General features: G+C 42.9%; 1 protein-coding gene across 1 annotated transcript; it reads left to right on the top strand.

Annotated features, from left to right (window-relative positions):
• Positions 1-1,634: 1,634 nt before the first annotated feature.
• On the top strand, positions 1,635-20,525 carry LOC140378006 (uncharacterized). Its single transcript, XM_072463635.1, has 12 exons — positions 1,635-2,333; positions 2,415-2,479; positions 2,567-2,709; positions 2,824-3,476; positions 3,624-3,688; positions 3,768-3,910; positions 3,986-4,071; positions 19,542-19,778; positions 19,860-19,921; positions 20,009-20,151; positions 20,243-20,411; positions 20,444-20,525. Exons 1-12 carry the CDS (start codon positions 1,635-1,637, stop codon positions 20,523-20,525), a joined length of 2,547 nt encoding a protein of 848 aa, XP_072319736.1.
• Positions 20,526-20,657: the final 132 nt, after the last annotated feature.

Genomic DNA, 20,657 nt, shown 5'->3' with positions numbered 1-20,657 from the left:
ACATGACATCACCTCCACCAACCAACATGACATCACCTCCTCCAACCAACATGACGTCACCTCCTCCAACCAACATGACGTCACCTCCCCCAACCAACATGACGTCACCTCCTCCAACCAACATGACGTCACCTTCTCCAACCAACATGACGTCACCTCCTCCAACCAACATGACGTCACCTCCTCCAACCAACATGACATCACCTTCACCAACCAACATGACATCACCTCTTCCAACCAAGATGACATCACCTCCACCAACCAACATGACATCACCTCCTCCAACCAACATGACGTCACCTCCTCCAACCAACATGACGTCACCTCCCCCAACCAACATGACGTCACCTCCTCCAACCAACATGACGTCACCTTCTCCAACCAACATGACGTCACCTCCTCCAACCAACATGACGTCACCTCCTCCAACCAACATGACATCACCTTCACCAACCAACATGACATCACCTCCACCAACCAACATGACGTCACCTTCTCCAACCAACATGACGTCACCTCCTCCAACCAACATGACGTCACCTCCTCCAACCAACATGACGTCACCTCCCCCAACCAACATGACGTCACCTCCTCCAACCAACATGACGTCACCTCCCCCAACCAACATGACGTCACCTCCTCCAACCAACATGACATCACCTTCACCAACCAACATGACATCACCTCTTCCAACCAACATGACGTCACCTCCTCCAACCAACATGACAACACCTCCCCCAACCAACATGACAACACCTCCACCAACCAACATGACGTCACCTCCCCCAACCAACATGACGTCACCTCCTCCAATCAACATGACATCACCTCTTCCAACCAGCATGACGTCACCTCCTCCAACCAACATGACGTCACCTCCTCCAACCAACATGACGTCACCTCCTCCAACCAACATGACGTCACCTCCCCCAACCAACATGACGTCACCTCCTTCACCCAACATGACGTCACCTCCTCCAACCAACATGACGTCACCTCCTCCAACCAACATGACGTCACCTCCTCCAACCAACATGACGTCACCTCCTCCAACCAACATGACGTCACCTCCCCCAACCAACATGACGTCACCTCCTCCAACCAACATGACATCACCTTCACCAACCAACATGACATCACCTCTTCCAACCAACATGACGTCACCTCCTCCAACCAACATGACATCACCTTCACCAACCAACATGACATCACCTCTTCCAACCAACATGACGTCACCTCCTCCAACCAACATGACGTCACCTCTTCCAACCAACATGACGTCACCTCCTCCAACCAACATGACGTCACCTCCTCCAACCAACATGACGTCACCTCCTTCAACCAACATGACGTCACCTCCTCCAACCAACATGACGTCACCTCCTCCAACCAACATGACTTCACCTCCTCCAACCAACATGACGTCACCTCCCCCAACCAACATTACGTCACCTCCTCCAACCAACATGACATCACCTCCTCCAACCAAAATGACGTCACCTCCCCCAACCAACATGACGTCACCTCCTCCAACCAACATGACATCACCTCCTCCAACCAAAATGACGTCACCTCCCCCAACCAACATGACGTCACCTCCTCCAACCAACATGACATCACCTCCTCCAACCAACATGACGTCACCTCCTCCAACCAACATGACATCACCTCCTCCAACCAACATGACGTCACCTCCGCCAACAAACGCAACTACTCCAACGCCAACAAACGCAACTACTCCAACACCAACAAACGCAACTACTCCAATGCCAACAAACGCAACTACTCCAACACCAACAAACGCAACTACTCCAACACCAACAAACGCAACTACTCCAACTTTAACAAACGCAACTACTCCAACTTTAACAAATGCAACTACTCCAACGCCAACAAACTCAACTACTCCAACTTTAACAAATGAAACTACTCCAACGCCAACAAACGCAACCACTCCAACACCAACAAACGCAACTACACCAACCCCAACAAACGCAACTACTCCAACGCCAACAAACACAACTATACCAACCCCAACAAACGCAACTACTCCAACGCCAACAAACGCAACTACTCCAACACCAACAAACACAACTACACCAACCCCAACAAACGCAACTACTCCAACACCAACAAACGCAACTACTCCAGCACCAATAAATGCAACCACTGCAATGGCTACATCTTCCAGTGTAATTGCATCCACCAATCCTGCAACATCCAGTGAAGGGACACTTGGCCTAACCTTTAAACTTAATGAAACATTTTCATCAGATCTTCTTAACGCTTCTTCTGCTACATATCAGACATTAGCTTCAACTGTAATTAATGAGGTATGACAATTTGACGTACTTACTGTAGTTAAATTTGCAATTCTAATCCCATTATTAACACCCTTAGTTTTGAATTTGCAGGTGAATACGGCATGCAGCAAGTTGTATGGCTTAACTTACAGTCGATCCATTATCAATTCCTTCTCGTAAGATGCTTTGAAATATTTTGTTTGCATCTTTGTTTTGTTTCTTTGTTATTTTGCTTTGTTTATTACTTTGCATTGCTCTTACAGAAAGGGATCAGTAGCTGTTGATATGACTCTTGTGTACACCGATCAAAGCTCTGTTCCAATAGCAAGCACTGCAACTTCCGATCTAAGCACAGAACTGAGTAGTTCCACCAAAATCAATGTAGTTTCAGGAAGCATCTCAGCACGTAAGTTAAAAAAACATTTGAATTTATCTGATTAGCAGAAATACATAGACGCTCAAATTTACAAATTCTGGACTGTTTGAATAATAAACCTTTATGTTTCTGAATATATTTTAGAATCAACAAGTACATCAACTACTGCTACAGCGACTACCACAACTGCCGCAGCAACTACCACAACTGCCGCAGCGACTACCACAACTGCCGCAGCGACTACCACAACTGCTGCAGCGACTACCACAACTGCCGCAGTGACAACCACAACTGCCCCAGCGACTACCACAACTGCTGAAACAACTGCCGCAGCGACTACCACAACTGCCGCAGCGACTACCACAACTGCTGCAACAACTGCCGCAGCGACAACTGCCCCAGCGACTATCACAACTGCCGCAGCGACTACCACAACTGCCGCAGCGACTACCACAACTGCCCCAGCGACTACCACAACTGCTGCAACAACTGCCGCAGCGACTACCACAACTGCCGCAGCGACTACCACAACTGCCGCAGCGACTACCACAACTGCCGCAGCGACTACCACAACAGCCGCAGCGACTACCACAACTGCCGCAGCGACTACCACAACTGCTGCAACAACTACCACAACCACCGCTGCTACTTCCACTACAACTGTAGGGACAGATTCTCCATCATCCAGTGAAGGAACACAGAGCCTGAAGTTCAAACTTGACCAAACCTTTACATCTGATCTCTTGGACTCCTCATCGACAGCATATAAGACCTTAGCAAGCACCGTGTTGAATGAGGTAAACATTCCTTGAGAAACTTAGCATAACAATTTTGTGTGAAAATTATAAGCTGAAAAGCCACTATCCAATAATTATCCAGTCTTTTCAAATATATATTCCTTGTGCAGAATCTGAATATGTTGTTTACAAATCTAACTTTTGCAGGTCAATTCAGCATGTAAGAAGCTTTATGGTTCAAGTTTCTTACGAGCAATTATAAATTCATTTGCGTAAGTCATACTTTTTTTCTCAACTGAATGTACTTGAATGTATCAATTTAATAAGTAAATCTCTGCATTATAATTACAGGAGTGGATCTGTAGCTGTTGATATGACTCTTGTGTACAAAAATAAAACTTCTATTCCATCATCAACCGATGCGACTTCACAACTGAGCAGTGCATTGTCCAATTCCCCCAATTTGAATGTTATAGCAGGCAGTGTCTCAGCACGTAAGTAGTGTATTTTAATTGTTCAGCATTAAAAGCTATTGTTGGAAATAACAATTTATTTTACAACTATTGCAGAATCATCAGCCGGCAGTTCGCAACCCACAGTGATCTCCATGTCAATCCTGACGTTGATACTTCTCGCTATCACACAGATTCTGACCTAAATCAAGTGTCTGGCATCAAAGGAAAAAGAATGAGCACAATGAAATTTACTGTCACTGTGACATGGTAAAAGAAGTGCTTTCAAATGCTTTGTCAAAATTGTTTAACATTTTTTGTCCATATTTTGATAATTAGAATGTAAAACCTTTTTGAATGGTAACGTAAAATAAATTATCATGGAACCAAATGTATTATTGACACAAATCAGAGAAGGAATAGCTTTTTGTTATGACCAAATGTACACACCTTTTACTTCTTTTACTTGTTGTTTTTTTTTTAACTGCAAATGACATGTTTTTAATCTTACTTTGACTTTGGTGGAATAATCTGGGGTAAACATTTTTCATAGTTCAAATGATTAATGGTGCCAAACTGCTTTCTTCTGTTTTGTCTTTTTCTTTTTATGTGTGCAAAATTTTACATTTAATTGTTTATAAAGTCTTAGTAAAAGAAATAATCCAACCTTTTGCACTTTAATTCAACAATAGGTCTATATATTATAAAATATTGACAGCTCACTATTGTTATTAGTATTAATATTATTTGTTATCTGGATAACAAAAAATGTGTACATAGAAGATATGTTTAAGCTGTCGACCTTTCACTATTATTTTTGTAATGTTCTGAAAATATCTATACTATAATATTGCATCAAATATTTGGATTTTTCTGTGTGACAATAAAGAGAAATTTACTAACAAATTATTGATATTGATACTTCATAAGGCCTCAACTGATCAAATAAAACTTTTTGTATTGTAGAATAATACAACAACCATTTAATCACAACTATTTAATGTATTCAGTGTAGCAGTGTGCCCATCATGCCGGCAGATAGCGCACATGTCTGCTATAAATTCTCAGTTGTATCTCCTACGCTCCTTGTCTGCTACTTCCGACTTCCTGTTCGTTGCGGCTGTCGTCCATGGATCTATTATAATATCCGTCAAGTTCGGTCAGGTTGCGTGGGTTGTTGTCTCGTAAGGGCCAAGTAAATGTATTTTTTATAATCTGATCCATCTACGTCGCATGTTGCCACCCTCCATTGCGCCTCATTTCTAGTGTTGTCCGGTTGACGGTACCGGAGTCCTCCGTGGAGCCGGCTGCAAGGTTGTCATGTCCCCAGCTGGAGTTCTGTGTAGCTGGTACCGGGCGGGTCGGGCAGGAACCTAATGGCTGAAAAGTCTGTGAATCCACCAGTTAAACCTCTGCGAACCAACAATACATTATGTAACTTCATTCAGCACTGCCTCTTTCAATGAATTTACCTGTGTCCTTTTACTTTAATTCTTTTTCCTGGATTAATCTCCAGTGGCGTTGTTTTTTTTTTATTTAATCAAAACAATACGAAAACACTCGTCTTGCCACATTTGTATTAGTATGATGGCTATATGCATTCTTAACATGTCAGTCCAGGAAGGATCTCTTAGGCTAAGAAAAATATCAATATAAAAAAGACAAACAGATTTTCCTCAAACTGTTATATACTTTGTCTTTTATTCTTTTTTTCCTCGTTTGTTTTACCACAGTTCCATTGAATGTACACTTGAACAGGTTATCTAAGTTTTTAAGTTATTTATTGCTATAGACTTTGACCAAAATTAACAGACCAAGCAAACAAAAATATTCTGCTGTTTTTTCAGGTTTTTTTTGGTGACCCCAATTTTACTTTCATAATCAATCAAGCAACCTTTATTGATACAGCCCTTTACAACACTCAAAGTGACCAAAGTGCTTCACAATAAAAATCAAGGCAATACGAAACATAAAACTAAGTCAAAACAAACTGTATAAAACAAAGTATCACTAAATTACAGAGTGTTAAAAGCCAGTCTGAATAAATAAGTTTAAAGCCTAGTTTTAAAAAGGCTAAAATCTGTGACTGTGCGCATGTCGGGGGGCGTATGTCGGGGGGCAGTTTGTTCCAGAGTCTGGGACCAGCGACAGAAGGCTCGATCACCCCAGTGTTTGAGTCATGGCTCTGGGGACGTCCAGCAGAAGCTGATTTGTCGACCTTAGAGCCCTGCTTGGGTTTGGAGGAGACAGAAGCTCGGCCAAATAAGGAGGTGCCCGGCCATTTAGCTTTAAAAACTATTTAAGTAAAAGTACATTTTTAAATCATGGAGTCCAAAAAGAACTGGGGTGATGTGCTGACGTCTGGGTGTGTTGGTTAGAAAACTCGCCGCAGCGTTCTGTGCGAGTTGAAGGTGGCTGAGGGCGACTGGGAGACACCAACATAAAGTGCATTGCAATAGTCTATTCTTGAGCAACATGAATAGTCCTTTAAAGGTCGATGCAATTTAAAAAGGCTTTACTTAAGATGTAAAGGTATTTGATAAAAACTTGCTCTAACCACACTGTCAATTTGTTTGTCAAATTTAAAAGTGTTGTCAAAAACAACCCCAAGATTCTTCGGCCAGTTTTATCTGCATGACAAGTTATCAAATTTAGCACAGAATCACCAAATAAAATGTACACTGTCTTCTTATAATTCAAATAAAGGAAATGTAGTAATGAGTATGAAGTATGAAAGTACTTTTTGCGTCCTTTTTTTCTTTTGCATAGCGGTAAGGGTCCAACATATAACCTACAACTGGCCTCTGCTCACCATCGGGCATTGTCTATACAGTGAAAACCGCTAATAAATCAAAATCTATTCGTTTTTGTTGATGTTTATTCCCGTTTGTCAACTGAATTATTTCCCATGTCACTTGTAGTACATACATGCACCATGTAGTACACAGATTTTTTTTTTTTAAAGATAAAAAAAATCCCACAATTAAAAAATATTCAACCAATCAATTAAATGTTTTTTTGTAGAGCACAAGTCCTACAAAAATGCAATTAAAAGTGCTTTACAACATTAAACACATAATCACTATACAGTATAAAATCACAATAAATAAATAAAAACACAGTAAAAAACAGATAAAAGTATCTCAGTCATATGCACAGCCAAATAAAAAAGTATTTAGCCTAGATTTAAATACCGCCGGGGTGGGGGGCTGTCTCAACCTGGGGAAGTCAATTCCAGACTTTTGCCCCATAGTTCTGGAATGCAGATTCCCTGCATCCGGTCTTGACACTAGGCATCAGCAGGAGGCTAGTCCCTGAGGTCCTCAGAGTCCGAGGTGGCACTAATATGTTCGAGATGTCTACGCTGCTAGGCCATGGAGACTTATACATAAGTAGAGCTGATTTAAAGTCTAATCTCTGAACCACAGGAAGCCCGTGTAGAGACTTGAGCGCATAACTAATGTAATCATACTTCCTGTTATTGAATTGATGTTATTGATCAGAGCACATTATTACCCCTAAATTTCCATGCCATGGCGCTCATAGCCATGGCATGAGCGCAGCTCCAACAACACACGTGCACCAACACCGGAGTACGTCATTATTTCCCAACTGTGAGGCACTGGCTGCACAGTGCGCACGGCTTCACAGGAAGGACATGGGGACACTGCACCGGGGAAATGATTGTTTGTGATGTCTAAAAGGCCCGCATTATATAGATCGACATCTATTGTGGGCATTTGTAGTAACTTTTAACTTATCCAAGTCAAGTGCCATTTGCGTCCTGGCCATGGTGCTGAAAATGAACTTCTCACGTCACTTTGAATGGGAAAATTGACACCGGCCCCTAAACTACAACTTTATTCTCATTAATGTATGAGTTTGTTCTTGTTAAATTATGAGTTTATTCTCGTTAAATTACGAGTTTATTCTCGTGAATGTAGGACTTTTTTCTGGCTTTGACTTGAAAATTAGGACTTTAATGTCAAAATTAGTTTATTCTCGTAGTGTCCCACATTTAAAAAACATTTTGGATTGGCCCTTATACTCCGTTGTACCATTTACCTGCAATGACCAAAGAGCAAAACAAAACAATAGGTGATTGACTTGATTGGCTTAACAGTCTCTCCGCGTCTTCTCTACCTGTGTGTCAATAATTTGTACACGTACGTAAAACCGATTGCCAAATTGAAGTTTGCGAGGCCGGTGAGAGCGCGCGTGTGAGCTGCGGGACACGCAGGTGAGAGCGGCGCGTGTGAGAGGCCGGTGAGAGCGCGTGTGTGAGCTGCGGGACACGCCGGTTAGAGCGGCGCTGCGTGTGAGAGGCCGGTGACAGCGCGCGTGTGAGCTTCAATGTTTTATGGAGTATTTCATTGTATAATAACTGTAAAAAAATAAAGGTTTCTACTTCGCGGATTTCGACTCCCGCGGGTTCTTCTTGGAACGTAACCCCCGCGATAAACGAGGGATCACTGTACACAAACTGCTGTACCTCCAGGCATGCCAAAACTAGTCAAGTTTGCGGACGACACCACCCTCACCACCCACCTATCCAGGGCTCTGGGACGTGCAGGTCGGATCACAGCCGACCTTTCTCACCCGGCACACGGACTATTCGAACCACTCCCCTCAGGCAGGAGGCTACGGTCCATCCGGACCAGAACCTCCCATCACAAGGGAGGTTGTGATGGGAGGTCTTTCCCTCTGCCGTTGGACTCATGAACACTTCCTAAGCATTCTGCACTCACTGTTCACTTTTTATTGCACTACATACTTTATTTTATGTAAATATCATGTCTATTTTTAACTCTACTTACCTATTTTTAATACCCGGTAGTTAGGGATGCGTACCGCTCCGCAGGACCGGATCCGGACTTGAAAAAACGTTTCGGGTTCAGGTCCAAAAAAACGAAACCCCGGTGATTCGGTTCTGGACTCATTAAAAATCTACCTCTCACATTCTATATCCTTTACGTTCTAGAATCTAAACCATCTTAAACCTTCCATAGATCGCAAATTTGCGCTAGAAAAGACGTAAACACTGACATCGCTGTCAATGGCGGGCCCGGAGCCATCAGCGCCGCACGCGTCTTCCCCGCGGCAGAAGTTGAAGCCGGCGCAATGAGTTTAAAGACGCGAGAGACCGAAGTTGTCACCTTTATTTCTTGAACAGAGTTGGTTATTGTTGGCCGTAACCATGGCGATGGAACGAGAAAATCAAAAACCACCTCGTCTCCTGAGCCCGCTCTTAGCTCCGCCCCAGAGACCGCACGCACGCGCACTAGAGACTAGGGTTGCTACAATATGAATAAAATAACTGTATTATGTTGTGGTGTGATGTAGCGTTTATTTCAGTGGGTTAATGTGCCAGATACATATTTATACATCTAAGTAAATACTAAGTCAAAGTAATATTGTTTAATTGCTGGATTCATTAATTGGAGCTTATATTTTGTAATAGTATTTGTATTCTACAGTTGTTAAATATGGTCGATTGATTTATAGTGGTTCTAGTTGACTGTTATGCTAGTTTCTGAAGGTTTTTACATGACTTTGATGCCAATGGATCTGCAAAATTAAAGAGTGGAAATGTATCTAAAGGCATTAAACTTCAAGTGTGGGAACAGCCCAGTCAAACCAGTAATACACTTGACAAACATAGTATCAGCTGAAACAGCTGCTCCAATACCAATACTCAACTTGCTCTTGTTCGGAAGTTGTTCCTCAAGTAAAACACATGAATGTGTGTTAGCTAGCAGCTTGTGATTTGTAAGTTGTAACTTCTGTTAATAAACAGTGAATAAACCAGATAAATTGAGTTTATTTCAGTCTGCAGTTAAGCCTTGTGTTTGATAGTCGTCCTTGTTCATGTGTCTTCAACTTAATTGAGCCAAGTAGCTTGTGTTATGCTGTTATAACATTATGCAAAAATGGCATGAGTTCAGCCGGACTCATTAGGTCCGGACCTGAACCTAAACCTCTGGATTCGAATCCGGACTTGAACCTGAACGTGGGTTTAGGTATGCATCCCTACCGGTAGTTATTTATTGTCCATTGGTTTTTGTATTCATTGTTCAGTGTTTGATGTTTGTGTTGCACCAAACCACCAGGACAAGTTCCTATGTCCATGAATCCTGTTCATTGACAAATGGCAATAAACTTTATTCTGATTCTGATTCTGGACGTTTCGTCCTGGATGGTGGCTCTTACGCTCACTATTCCCCGGCCTCCTTCCTTATGGCTATTGTACAGTCTCAGGGTGCTAGATTTGGGATGTAACCCTCCATGCATGGTCAGGAGCTTTCGTGTCTTAACATCTGTGGTCTGTATCTCCTCCTTTGGCCAACTGATTATTCCTGCAGGGTATCTGATCACTGGCAGGGCGTAGCTTTTTATTGCCCGGGATTTGTTCTTGCAATTGAGCTGGCTTCTGAGGACTTGCCTCACTCGTTGTAGGTATTTGGCCGTAGCCGCTTTCCTTGTTACCTCTTTGAGGTTGCCATTTGCCTGTGGGATTCCCAGGTACTTGTAACTGTCCTCAATGTCTGCTATCGTTCCTTCTGGGAGTGAGACCCCCTCTGTGTGGATTACCTTCCCTCTCTTAGTCACCATCCGCCCACACTTCTCTAGTCCAAATGACATTCCGATATCTGAGCTGTAGATCCTGGTGGTGTGAATCAGGGAGTCAATGTCCCGCTCACTTCTAGCATACAGCTTGATGTGACTGATGGTAGCCCCATTCCTGAGTCGGTATCCATAGCCAGTCTTGTTGGCTGAGGGGGTTAAGACCTATGCAGAACAGCAGTGGGGAAAGCGCATCACCTTGGTATATGCCACATTTGATGGTCACTTGTGCAAGTTGCTTGCCACTTGGCCTCAAGGGTGGTTTTCCACAGCTTCATCGAGTTCCCTTTGAAGGCTTAAAGCCCCATTGATGTTGTACAATTCCAAGCATTCCATGATCCAAGTATGTGGCATTGAGTCGTAGGCTTTCTTGTAATCAGTCCAGGCAGTGCTCAGGTTGGTGTGTCGGGTTCTACAGTCCCGTGCAACTGTTCTGTTTACCAGACAGCACCTCTGGTATGTTTGCCAATACCCTTCTGAGCACTGCTCATGTATTGATCCATATGCCCACTTATCTTAGCTGCCATTATGCCCGACAGAAGCTTCCATGTGGAGAGACAGGTTATTGGCCGATAGTTGGACGGGACTGTACCCTTTGACGGATCCTTCTCGATCTGGATCGTACGCCCTTCGGTTAGCCATTCAGGGTGCGTCCCGTCTCTTAGCAGTGTGTTTATTTGGGCTGCTAGGTGCTCGTGGAGTGAGGTGAGTTTCTTGAGCCAGTATGAATGTATCATGTCAGGGCCCGGTGCTGTCCAGTTTTTCCTACCTGAGACTCTTTCCTGTATGTCTGCCGCAGTGATGGTAACTGCTGTGGTGCTAATGGCAAAAATAAGGCAGGAAGCGAGTTGCTTTGTCTCAATGTCAAGCTGATTTAATGAGGCGTTTCTCTCTCTCTGGTACATTGCATGATCAGAATCTCCCCTTTGTCCCATGTCCTCCTTATTTATACACCTCAGTCACATGACCCCACACACGGAAAGTTATCGGTCAGACAGGTAGCGCGGGTACAAAGTGACCAAAGAACCAGGGGTTTCGGGAGACAGTGGATAACATTTGCATTGATTCAATTCACATGTCTTGCTCTTTGTCCTAGTTTGAAACCAAACGGGGCCTGGCCTGGGACATGTAAATCTCCAGGAGGGGAGGGGTTGTGTCAAGCTGTGTCTTTGTGTGTAGAACTACATCAAATTAATTAAGAAAGCAAAGGGCCAGATTATATTTTTCCACAACAGGTCCTCTCTCAGAGCCATCATATATATATATATATATATATATATTGATATTGTGTATATATATATATATATATATATATATATATATATATATATATATATATATATATATATACACACTGTATTTTGTTAAAATAAACATCACTTGGATATATATTTTATAGCAACTCCCAGTGAATCCCTGAGTTGCAACGCAGACTAGGAACAGAAAAAACAGATAAGGAAAATGTAGGGTCTCAAACTACAGGTATTCAGTTTATGATTAAGGAAGATTTCTTAGCAGAAACGAGACAAGACGGGGCACCAAGGTAAAACCCAAAGAGCTAAGATACGGTCCTTAATCGCGCTCGTTAAAAGGTCTGAAGGGTGTTTCACGATTCAGGGACTTACACATAGTCTAATCAAACAAACAATAGTCAATAACTCTTTCGTGTAGTTTATTTATCAAAAGGGCAATCAAAAAGGGCACCGGAGCAGAAATTGCACACAGGTAAATCACAGGTAATGTTATATCAGATTTAACAGCAGATTTCATGCAGATAATGTTAAACCAGGGTTTTGCCTGTGATAATGAAAAATGTATATGCTAATCTATATCAAAAAGAGGGAAAGTGAGAAGCTGAGGGGAGTAGGAACAGCTGAGCTCTACCCAAATCACGCCAGAAAAGAACCGCACACTGAACTCGGCTTACGATTTTGTAGAAACTCGGTCCGCCTGGTCCTTGTCCGCGGACGAGATCCGTGGCGAGGCAGCGGCGTAGAGCGGTGTGGTGGGCGAAGGCAGTGGCATGCCGCGATGTCCGTGACGCGGGGCGGCGGCGCGAGGCGTCGCGTGGAGCGGTGTGGCGGGCGAAGGCAGTGGCGTGCCGCGATGTCCGTGACGCGGGGCGGCGGCGCGAGGCGTCGCGTGGAGCGGTGTGGCGGGCGAAGGCAGTGGCGTGCCGCGATGTCCGTGACGCGGGGCGGTAGCGGTGGCGATGTCCGGGAGTTCCTTAGCGGTAGAACGCTTTAGCGGCGTGTTAGCTCCTCACGCGGCCTTTAGTCAGATGAGAACGTAGCGCTGATCCACGTAAACGGCGTAGATTACTTAAAAAATAGGAGAAGCGAAGTAGAAAAGAAAGTCTCTGTCCGGTTTAGCGCTTAAGCTTAGTTCCAGGTGTTTCCAGGTGTTTTCAGAGTTCAGGGGGGCGAAGAGGCTGGCCTAGCCTTGTTGACCCACGTGGCGGACGCTTTGTTGAGAGAAAGGAAAAGTAAAAAGGCTCGTCCGTGGAGACGGCTTCAAAGAGAGACAAAAGCTTAACCAAAAAGGAAAAAAAGAGCAAGAAGAGAAGAGAAGAGAACGTTCCTAGCTCGGAGCGTCCTTTTGTTACCTAGCCCGCAGTGCATGCTGGGAGCGAAAGGGGCGGGCGCTACTGCGACGACTTCCTGTTTAACATTTTCCTGGCCGAGAAAATAAAACTGGAGTAACGTGAATAATAATGGCAAAAACATTGAACCCTGTTTTAACATTTACACATTAAACACTTTTGTCAGTTTGTGCACATTATTTCTTGAGGTAGATACATTTTACATCTTCTTTCACCTGTGATGGGCACTTGAGTTAAAGCATTGGGAATATAAAACCTTAAACAGTGGAAAAATACGTAACACAAGGTGAAACATGCGGTGTATGGAGTTGATTCAGGCAAACATTCATGGCATAATCACATAAAACATAGTTTTCATCAGGGCGTCCTCCTGTAAGACTATGGGGAAAAGGTCTGTTATCACGAAAGTCACAGCGGCTCCCTGCGGTGAGGGAGAGAGGGAGAAAGAAAACCCCCCAATGTTCAAAGAGATTTTCTGTTATCTGGCCGTGGAATGTCCATCTCCATTCCCCTACAAAAATATACTTGAGAGCAAAAAATATAAATAAAATTCCACACTTATTTACAGTAAGTGGCTGTTATATGGACAGAAACTATCCGACCAGGGATATCTGAAAATTATGTCACGGTATTGCACATAAACATAAAGGCCGTAGCTGCAGAGCCGCGGCGCGGTCAAATAGCCCAGCAGTTTCAGTAGCCGCGGCACGGCCATATAGCCTCATGGCTAACCCTAACCTTAACCCTAACCCTAACCCTAACCTTAACCCTAACCCTGACCCTAACCTTAACCCTAACCCTGACCCTAACCTTAACCCTAACACTGACCCTAACCTTAACCCTAACCCGGCGCGGTCTAACCCGGCACGGTCAAATAGCCCAGCAGTTTCAGGAGCCGCGGCACAAAAAAAACCATGCAGTTTCGGCTGCGTTCCGCGGCTCTGTAGACACTCCCAAACATAACACAAGCTGCATGACACATGTTCAGGGCTAACGATGTTCATCGTAAAGTCTGACAGCAGCAGGAAAGAAAGACCTGCAAAACCTCTTCTTTCCAGAAAGTGGGTGGATCAGTCTGTTACAGCAGTTGTAGTGGTTTAAAATCAAGATATACTCATACCATGTAACCTTAAGAGAGAAGATTACATATCTGAAATTTTAAAAATACTTTCTATAGGTTGGCTTCTACCCCTTGTGTGCTGTTGTTCCCATTCCAAATTTGGAAACAAGTTGTTCAAGTAAGGCTGTACATTTTAGAAAAGCCAGATTTTCTGGTCCACACTACAAAAACCTTTCACCAGAGGAGTACTCTCATTTTGCTCTCAAACATTAGGTGCTGGATCTTTGACATACGGAGAAAATACATTTTAGGACTCTGAACTGAAGGTAAGGACCCCAATAATTTTGTAGATTTCATGGGACCTTTTTGTAATGGAAAAATAATAATATAATACTAGGAGTTGACAATTGTCATCTGCAATAATCTACCCATATATATATATATATATATATATATATATATATATATATATATATATATATATATATATATATGTATGTATATACATATACATCAATGTTATCCTGTAACATGGCCTCAAAAAAGAAACATTATTGAATATGATTATACATACATGTGCAATTCTTAATATATATGTGTGTTTTTAACAAATGTTTGTTTTTTGTTACAATTTGCTGATCATTTCAAACTAAACAGGAATTTCAAAGAAAATAAACAAAACTTTCAAATAAAACAGGCCTTTTATTTATGCTTCAACGGTTTACTAAAAGCCCCTCCGTGTAAGATTTCAGACCAAAAAAAGACTTCAATAAATGCAATTACTTAATTACAGGTGGTTTACCAGAAAAGCTTGAAAAGAAAACATTCTTGCTGTGAAGGGGCTTATTTCTCCTCCAACTTTACTTGTAACGTTTCAGGTGGAGGATCTGCCATGTAGAATGTTCTAAAGTTTGGTTTTAACTGTCTGTATCCGTAGAGTAATGCAGGTGCTGCTTTAAAGAAGAAATGTGTCTATGAAAATCTAAATAAATCTAATGCATTCTTATTATTCATTCATTCATTTTCTATCGCTTGTTCCAAGCCCATTGTTTTGTGTCCTGGCCGTGGGGGCCAAAGTTAATTTCTCACGTCACTTTGAATCGGGAAATTGACCCCAGCCCCTAAACTACGACTTTATTCTCATAAGATAAGATATTCCTTTATTCTCCCACATGGGGAAATGTCATTGGTGCAACGCAGGTAGATACAGAGGTAGATACAGAAGAACAGATCACTTATAGGAAGTCTGAAAAACACTTTCAGTAGAAGATCTCCTATAAATAAATAAAAACTCCCATAGACAAATAAATAAATAAATAAATACCATTGCATGTGATCCCGACAGTAATTGCACATGAATATGTGTCACGACAGCACATAGATTGCACATGAATTTCACAGTAATTGCACATATGACAAAATTGCACATCAGTATTAGGTTAGGTCAGTATTGCGAGTGTTCAGTACTAACAGTTTTTGTTATAAAGTCTGACAGCAGCAGGAAGGAAAGACCTACGGAACCTTTCCTTCACACAGTGAGGGTGGATCAGTCTCTCACTGAAGCTGCTCTCCAGAGCGGAGAGAGTGTCCTGCAGGGGGTGACACTCATGGTCCAGCATAGATGTGAATCTAGCCAGGACCCTCCTGTCCCCTACCTCCTGCACCGAGTCCAGAGCACAGCCCAGGACGGAGCTGGATTTCTTGATGACTCTGTCTAGCCTCTTCCTCTCCCTCTCTGTGATGCTGCTGCTCCAGCAGGCCACACCATACAGGAGGGCCGATGCCACCACAGAGTCATAAATGTAGGACTTTTATTTAAATTATGACTTTAATGTAAACATTTTTTTAATATATTCTCGTAGTGTCACGCAATTTTTTTATTTGTATTTGGCCCTTATACTCCGTCGTAAATAAAACTATTTAACTGTATTCATTATTCATATTTGTATTACAACTATTATTAACTTTATTACGATTATTAGAGAATCAAAACTGATGGAAAACGTTTTCAAGAGTTTCCTAAATGCAATTTAGATATAATTTAAGAAACCCCTCATAAAGTATTTAATTTTTTTTAAATTTGGGATAATTAATACAAGATGATTGAGTGTGTGAGTCTTTTCAGTTAGACATAAAGAATTTCTTGCTTACTTAGAGAATCCGAACTATGTACTTAGTTTGAAGCTAAGGGAGGCCTCGCCTTGAAGTGTTTGAATACTTTGGTTCTCAAACTTTTCACTCTAATACCACCTGATAAAAGGCTTGTAATTCTAAGTAAAACCAGATCAAAAAATTGATACTACTACTGTGGCAGAGCTATCACCCTGTCCCCACTGCAAGAAGGTTGTTGGGGCGGCGGGCCTTTCTGGAGGAAGTTTGCATGTTTCTTCCCGTGGCTGGGTGGGTTTCCTCCTGGAACTCAGTTTTCTGCTGTACTGCAGTGATCACTGCTCCTGACAGGTTGCTTAAGCAACATTGAAAGACAGGTGCAGAGGACAAAATTCTCTACGGGAATAATTAAGTATATTATCTTAATCTTAACCTTAACTTCAACCAAACCCTAAAGTCTGATTGCTACCAGAACTGAGGTGCCCACTGCTCCTAAAGGTTGCAGCAGCATTGACCGACGCATTTCTGGGGACAATAAAGTGTACATAAAACCATAAAGCAATTGTTTTTATGCTACTGAAATATAGGTGGTCTGAGATAGCTCAAATATATATTTTTTTCCTGTGAAAAATATGTATTCCCTTTTATTTGCAGATGAAACCGTTAGCACTTATTGTCCTGCTGGCAGGTAATGTACAACACCATATAGATATTTTTCTTTTTTTTATAGATGTATTTATTTATGTATTTCTTGTACCATGCAGGTATAATAGGGGCATCAGCAAACAATACAACAACAACAGGTAAAATGACACACAGTTAAGATGATACACTGCAAGTGAAACAACTTGAAAACATTAAGCGGTATCAATTAGATAACGTTTAAAGGAGAGAAATCGTGTAAAATATACTTGAGCTTTTAACTATGTTATAATGGTATATCTCATCAGTAACTCACTCAAAGTTATAGATATTATTAAATCACTCTTGAAGTTGTAGTTGATTCATGTTTAAATACCTTTCTTTATTTGTTGTCGTATGAAAATACAAAATTGTACGTGTAAAAATTGCCAAAGATAATTGACATAAACCCGTTATAGTTATCTTAGAGGGTGCAAATGTAGTTTCCTCTAAAGTTACATATCATTGGAGTTTGTCAAATAATAAAACACCTTTACTTGTATATATGTTAATTCAATTGTTTATAAGATGAAAGATTATATGGTAGTTTGTTAAGAGAGTGGACTTAACCGAAATTAAAGATGAAGACGAAAGGAAAATGCCTGTAGTGCCACCTACTGTACTTGAAAATCTTAGACTTTATTCTTTTATTCTCTCTTCTTTTAGCTCAAACACCAGTCTCCAATGCTACTACAACGCAATCAGCAAACATTACATCACCACTTTTAAAAAACATGACTTCATCTCCTCTAACCAACATGACGTCACCTCCTCCAACCAACATGACCTCCCCTCTTCCAACCAATATGACGTCACCTCCAACTAACATGACCTCACCTCCTCCAACCAACATGACCTCCCCTCTTCCAACCAACATGACATCACCACCTCCAACCAACATGACATCACCACCTCCAACCAACATGACATCACTGCCTCCAACCAACATGACCTCCCCTCTTCCAACCAATATGACATCACCTCCAACCAATATGACATCACCTCCAACCAACATGACGTCACCTCCTCCAACCAACATGACGTCACCTCCCCCAACCAACATGACGTCACTTCCTCCAACCAACATGACATCACCTCCAACAACCAACATGACATCAACTCTTCCAACCAACATGACATCACCTCCTCCAACCAACATGACTTCACCTCCCCCAACCAACATGACGTCACTTCCTCCAACCAACATGACAACACCTCCTCCAACCAACATGACGTCACCTCCCCCAACCAACATAACGTCACCTCCTTCAACCAACATGACATCACCTCCTCCAACCAACATGACGTCACCTCCCCCAACCAACATGACGTCACCTCCTCCAACCAGCATGACGTCACCTCCCCCAACCAACATGACGTCACCTCCCCCAACCAACATGACGTCACCTCCCCCAACCAACATGACGTCACCTCCCCCAACCAACATGACGTCACCTCCCCCAACCAACATGACGTCACCTCCCCCAACCAACATGACGTCACCTCCTCCAACCAACATGACTTCACCTCCCCCAACCAACATGACGTCACCTCCTCCAACCAACACGACATCACCTCCTCCAACCAACATGACGTCACCTCCTCCAACCAACATGACAACACCTCCTCCAACCAACATGACGTCACCTCCCCCAACCAACATAACGTCACCTCCTTCAACCAACATGACATCACCTCCTCCAACCAACATGACGTCACCTCCCCCAACCAACATGACGTCACCTCCTCCAACCAGCATGACGTCACCTCCCCCAACCAACATGACGTCACCTCCCCCAACCAACATGACTTCACCTCCTCCAACCAACCTGACTTCACCTCCCCCAACCAACATGACGTCACCTCCGCCAACAAACGCAACTACTCCAACGCCAACAAATGCAACTACTCCAACGCCAACAAACTACTCCAACACCAAAAAACGCAACTACTCCAACTTCAACAAACGCAACTACTCCAACTTCAACAAATGCAACTACTCCAACGCCAACAAACTACTCCAACACCAACAAACGCAACTACTCCAACTTCAACAAACGCAACTACTCCAACACCAACAAACGCAACTACTCCAACTTCAACAAACGCAACTACTCCAGCACCAATAAATGCAACCACTGCAATGGCTACATCTTCCAGTGTAACTGCATCCACCAATCCTGCAACATCCAGTGAAGGGACACTTGGCCTAACCTTTAAACTTAATGAAACAAACGCAACTACTCCAATGCCAACAAACGCAACCACTCCAACACCAACAAACACAACTACACCAACCCCAACAAACGCAACTACTCCAACGCCAACAAACGCAACTACACCAACCCCAACAAACGCAACTACTCCAACGCCAACAAACGCAACTACTCCAACGCCAATAAACGCAACTACTCCAACTTTAACAAACGCAACTACTCCAACGCCAACAAATGCAACTACTCCAACACCAACAAACACAACTACACCAACCCAAACAAACGCAACTACTCCAACGCCAACAAACGCAACTACTCCAACGCCAACAAACGCAACTATTCCAATGCCAACAAACGCAACTACTCCAACGCCAACAAACTACTCAAACACCAACAAACGCAACTACTCCAACTTCAACAAACGCAACTACTCCAGCACCAATAAATGCAACCACTGCAATGGCTACATCTTCCAGTGTAACTGCATCCACCAATCCTGCAACATCCAGTGAAGGGACACTTGGCCTAACCTTTAAACTTAATGAAACATTTTCATCAGATCTTCTTAACGCTTCTTCTGCTACATATCAGACATTAGCTTCAACTATAATTAATGAGGTATGACAATTTGACGTACTTACTGTAGTTACATTTGCAATTCTAATCCCATTATTAACACCCTTAGTTTTGAACTTGCAGGTGAATACGGCATGCAGCAAGTTGTATGGCTCAACTTACAGATCCATTATCAATTCCTTCTCGTAAGATGCTTTGAAATATTTTGTTTGCATCTTTGTTTTGTTTCTTTGTTAGTTTGCTTTGTTTATTACTTTGCATTGCTCTTACAGAAAGGGATCAGTAGCTGTTGATATGACTCTTGTGTACACGAATCAAAGCTCTGTTCCAATAGCAAGAACTGCAACTTCCGATCTAAGCACAGAACTGAGTAGTTCCACCAAAATCAATGTAGTTTCAGGAAGCATCTCAGCACGTAAGTTAAAAAAACATTTGAATTTATCTGATTAGCAGAAATACATAGACGCTCAAATTTACAAATTCTGGACTGTTCTAATATATTTTAGAATCAACAAGTACATCAACTACTGCTACAGCGACTACCACAACTGCCGCAGCAACTACCACAACTGCCGCAGCGACTACCACAACTGCCGCAGCGACTACCACAACTGCCGCAGCAACTACCACAACTGCTGCAGCGACTACCACAACTGCTGCAACAACTGCCGCAGCGACAACCGCAACTGCTGCAACAACTGCCGCAGCGACAACTGCCCCAGCGACTACCACAACTGCTGCAACAACTGCCGCAGCGACAACTGCCCCAGCGACTACCACAACTGCTGAAACAACTGCCGCAGCGACTACCACAACTGCTGAAACAACTGCCGCAGCGAATACCACAACTGCCGCAGCGACTACCACAACTGCCGCAGCGACTACCACAACTGCCGCAGCGACTTCCACGACTGCCGCAGC

The sequence above is a fragment of the Eucyclogobius newberryi genome, unplaced genomic scaffold (genome assembly GCF_026437365.1).
Source record: "Eucyclogobius newberryi isolate DKJ021-1_F unplaced genomic scaffold, fEucNew1.0.hap1 SCAF_4, whole genome shotgun sequence".
Classification (NCBI taxonomy): domain Eukaryota; kingdom Metazoa; phylum Chordata; class Actinopteri; order Gobiiformes; family Gobiidae; genus Eucyclogobius; species Eucyclogobius newberryi.
Note: the sequence above shows the minus strand (reverse complement) of the source record. Positions and strands in the feature narration are given on the sequence as shown.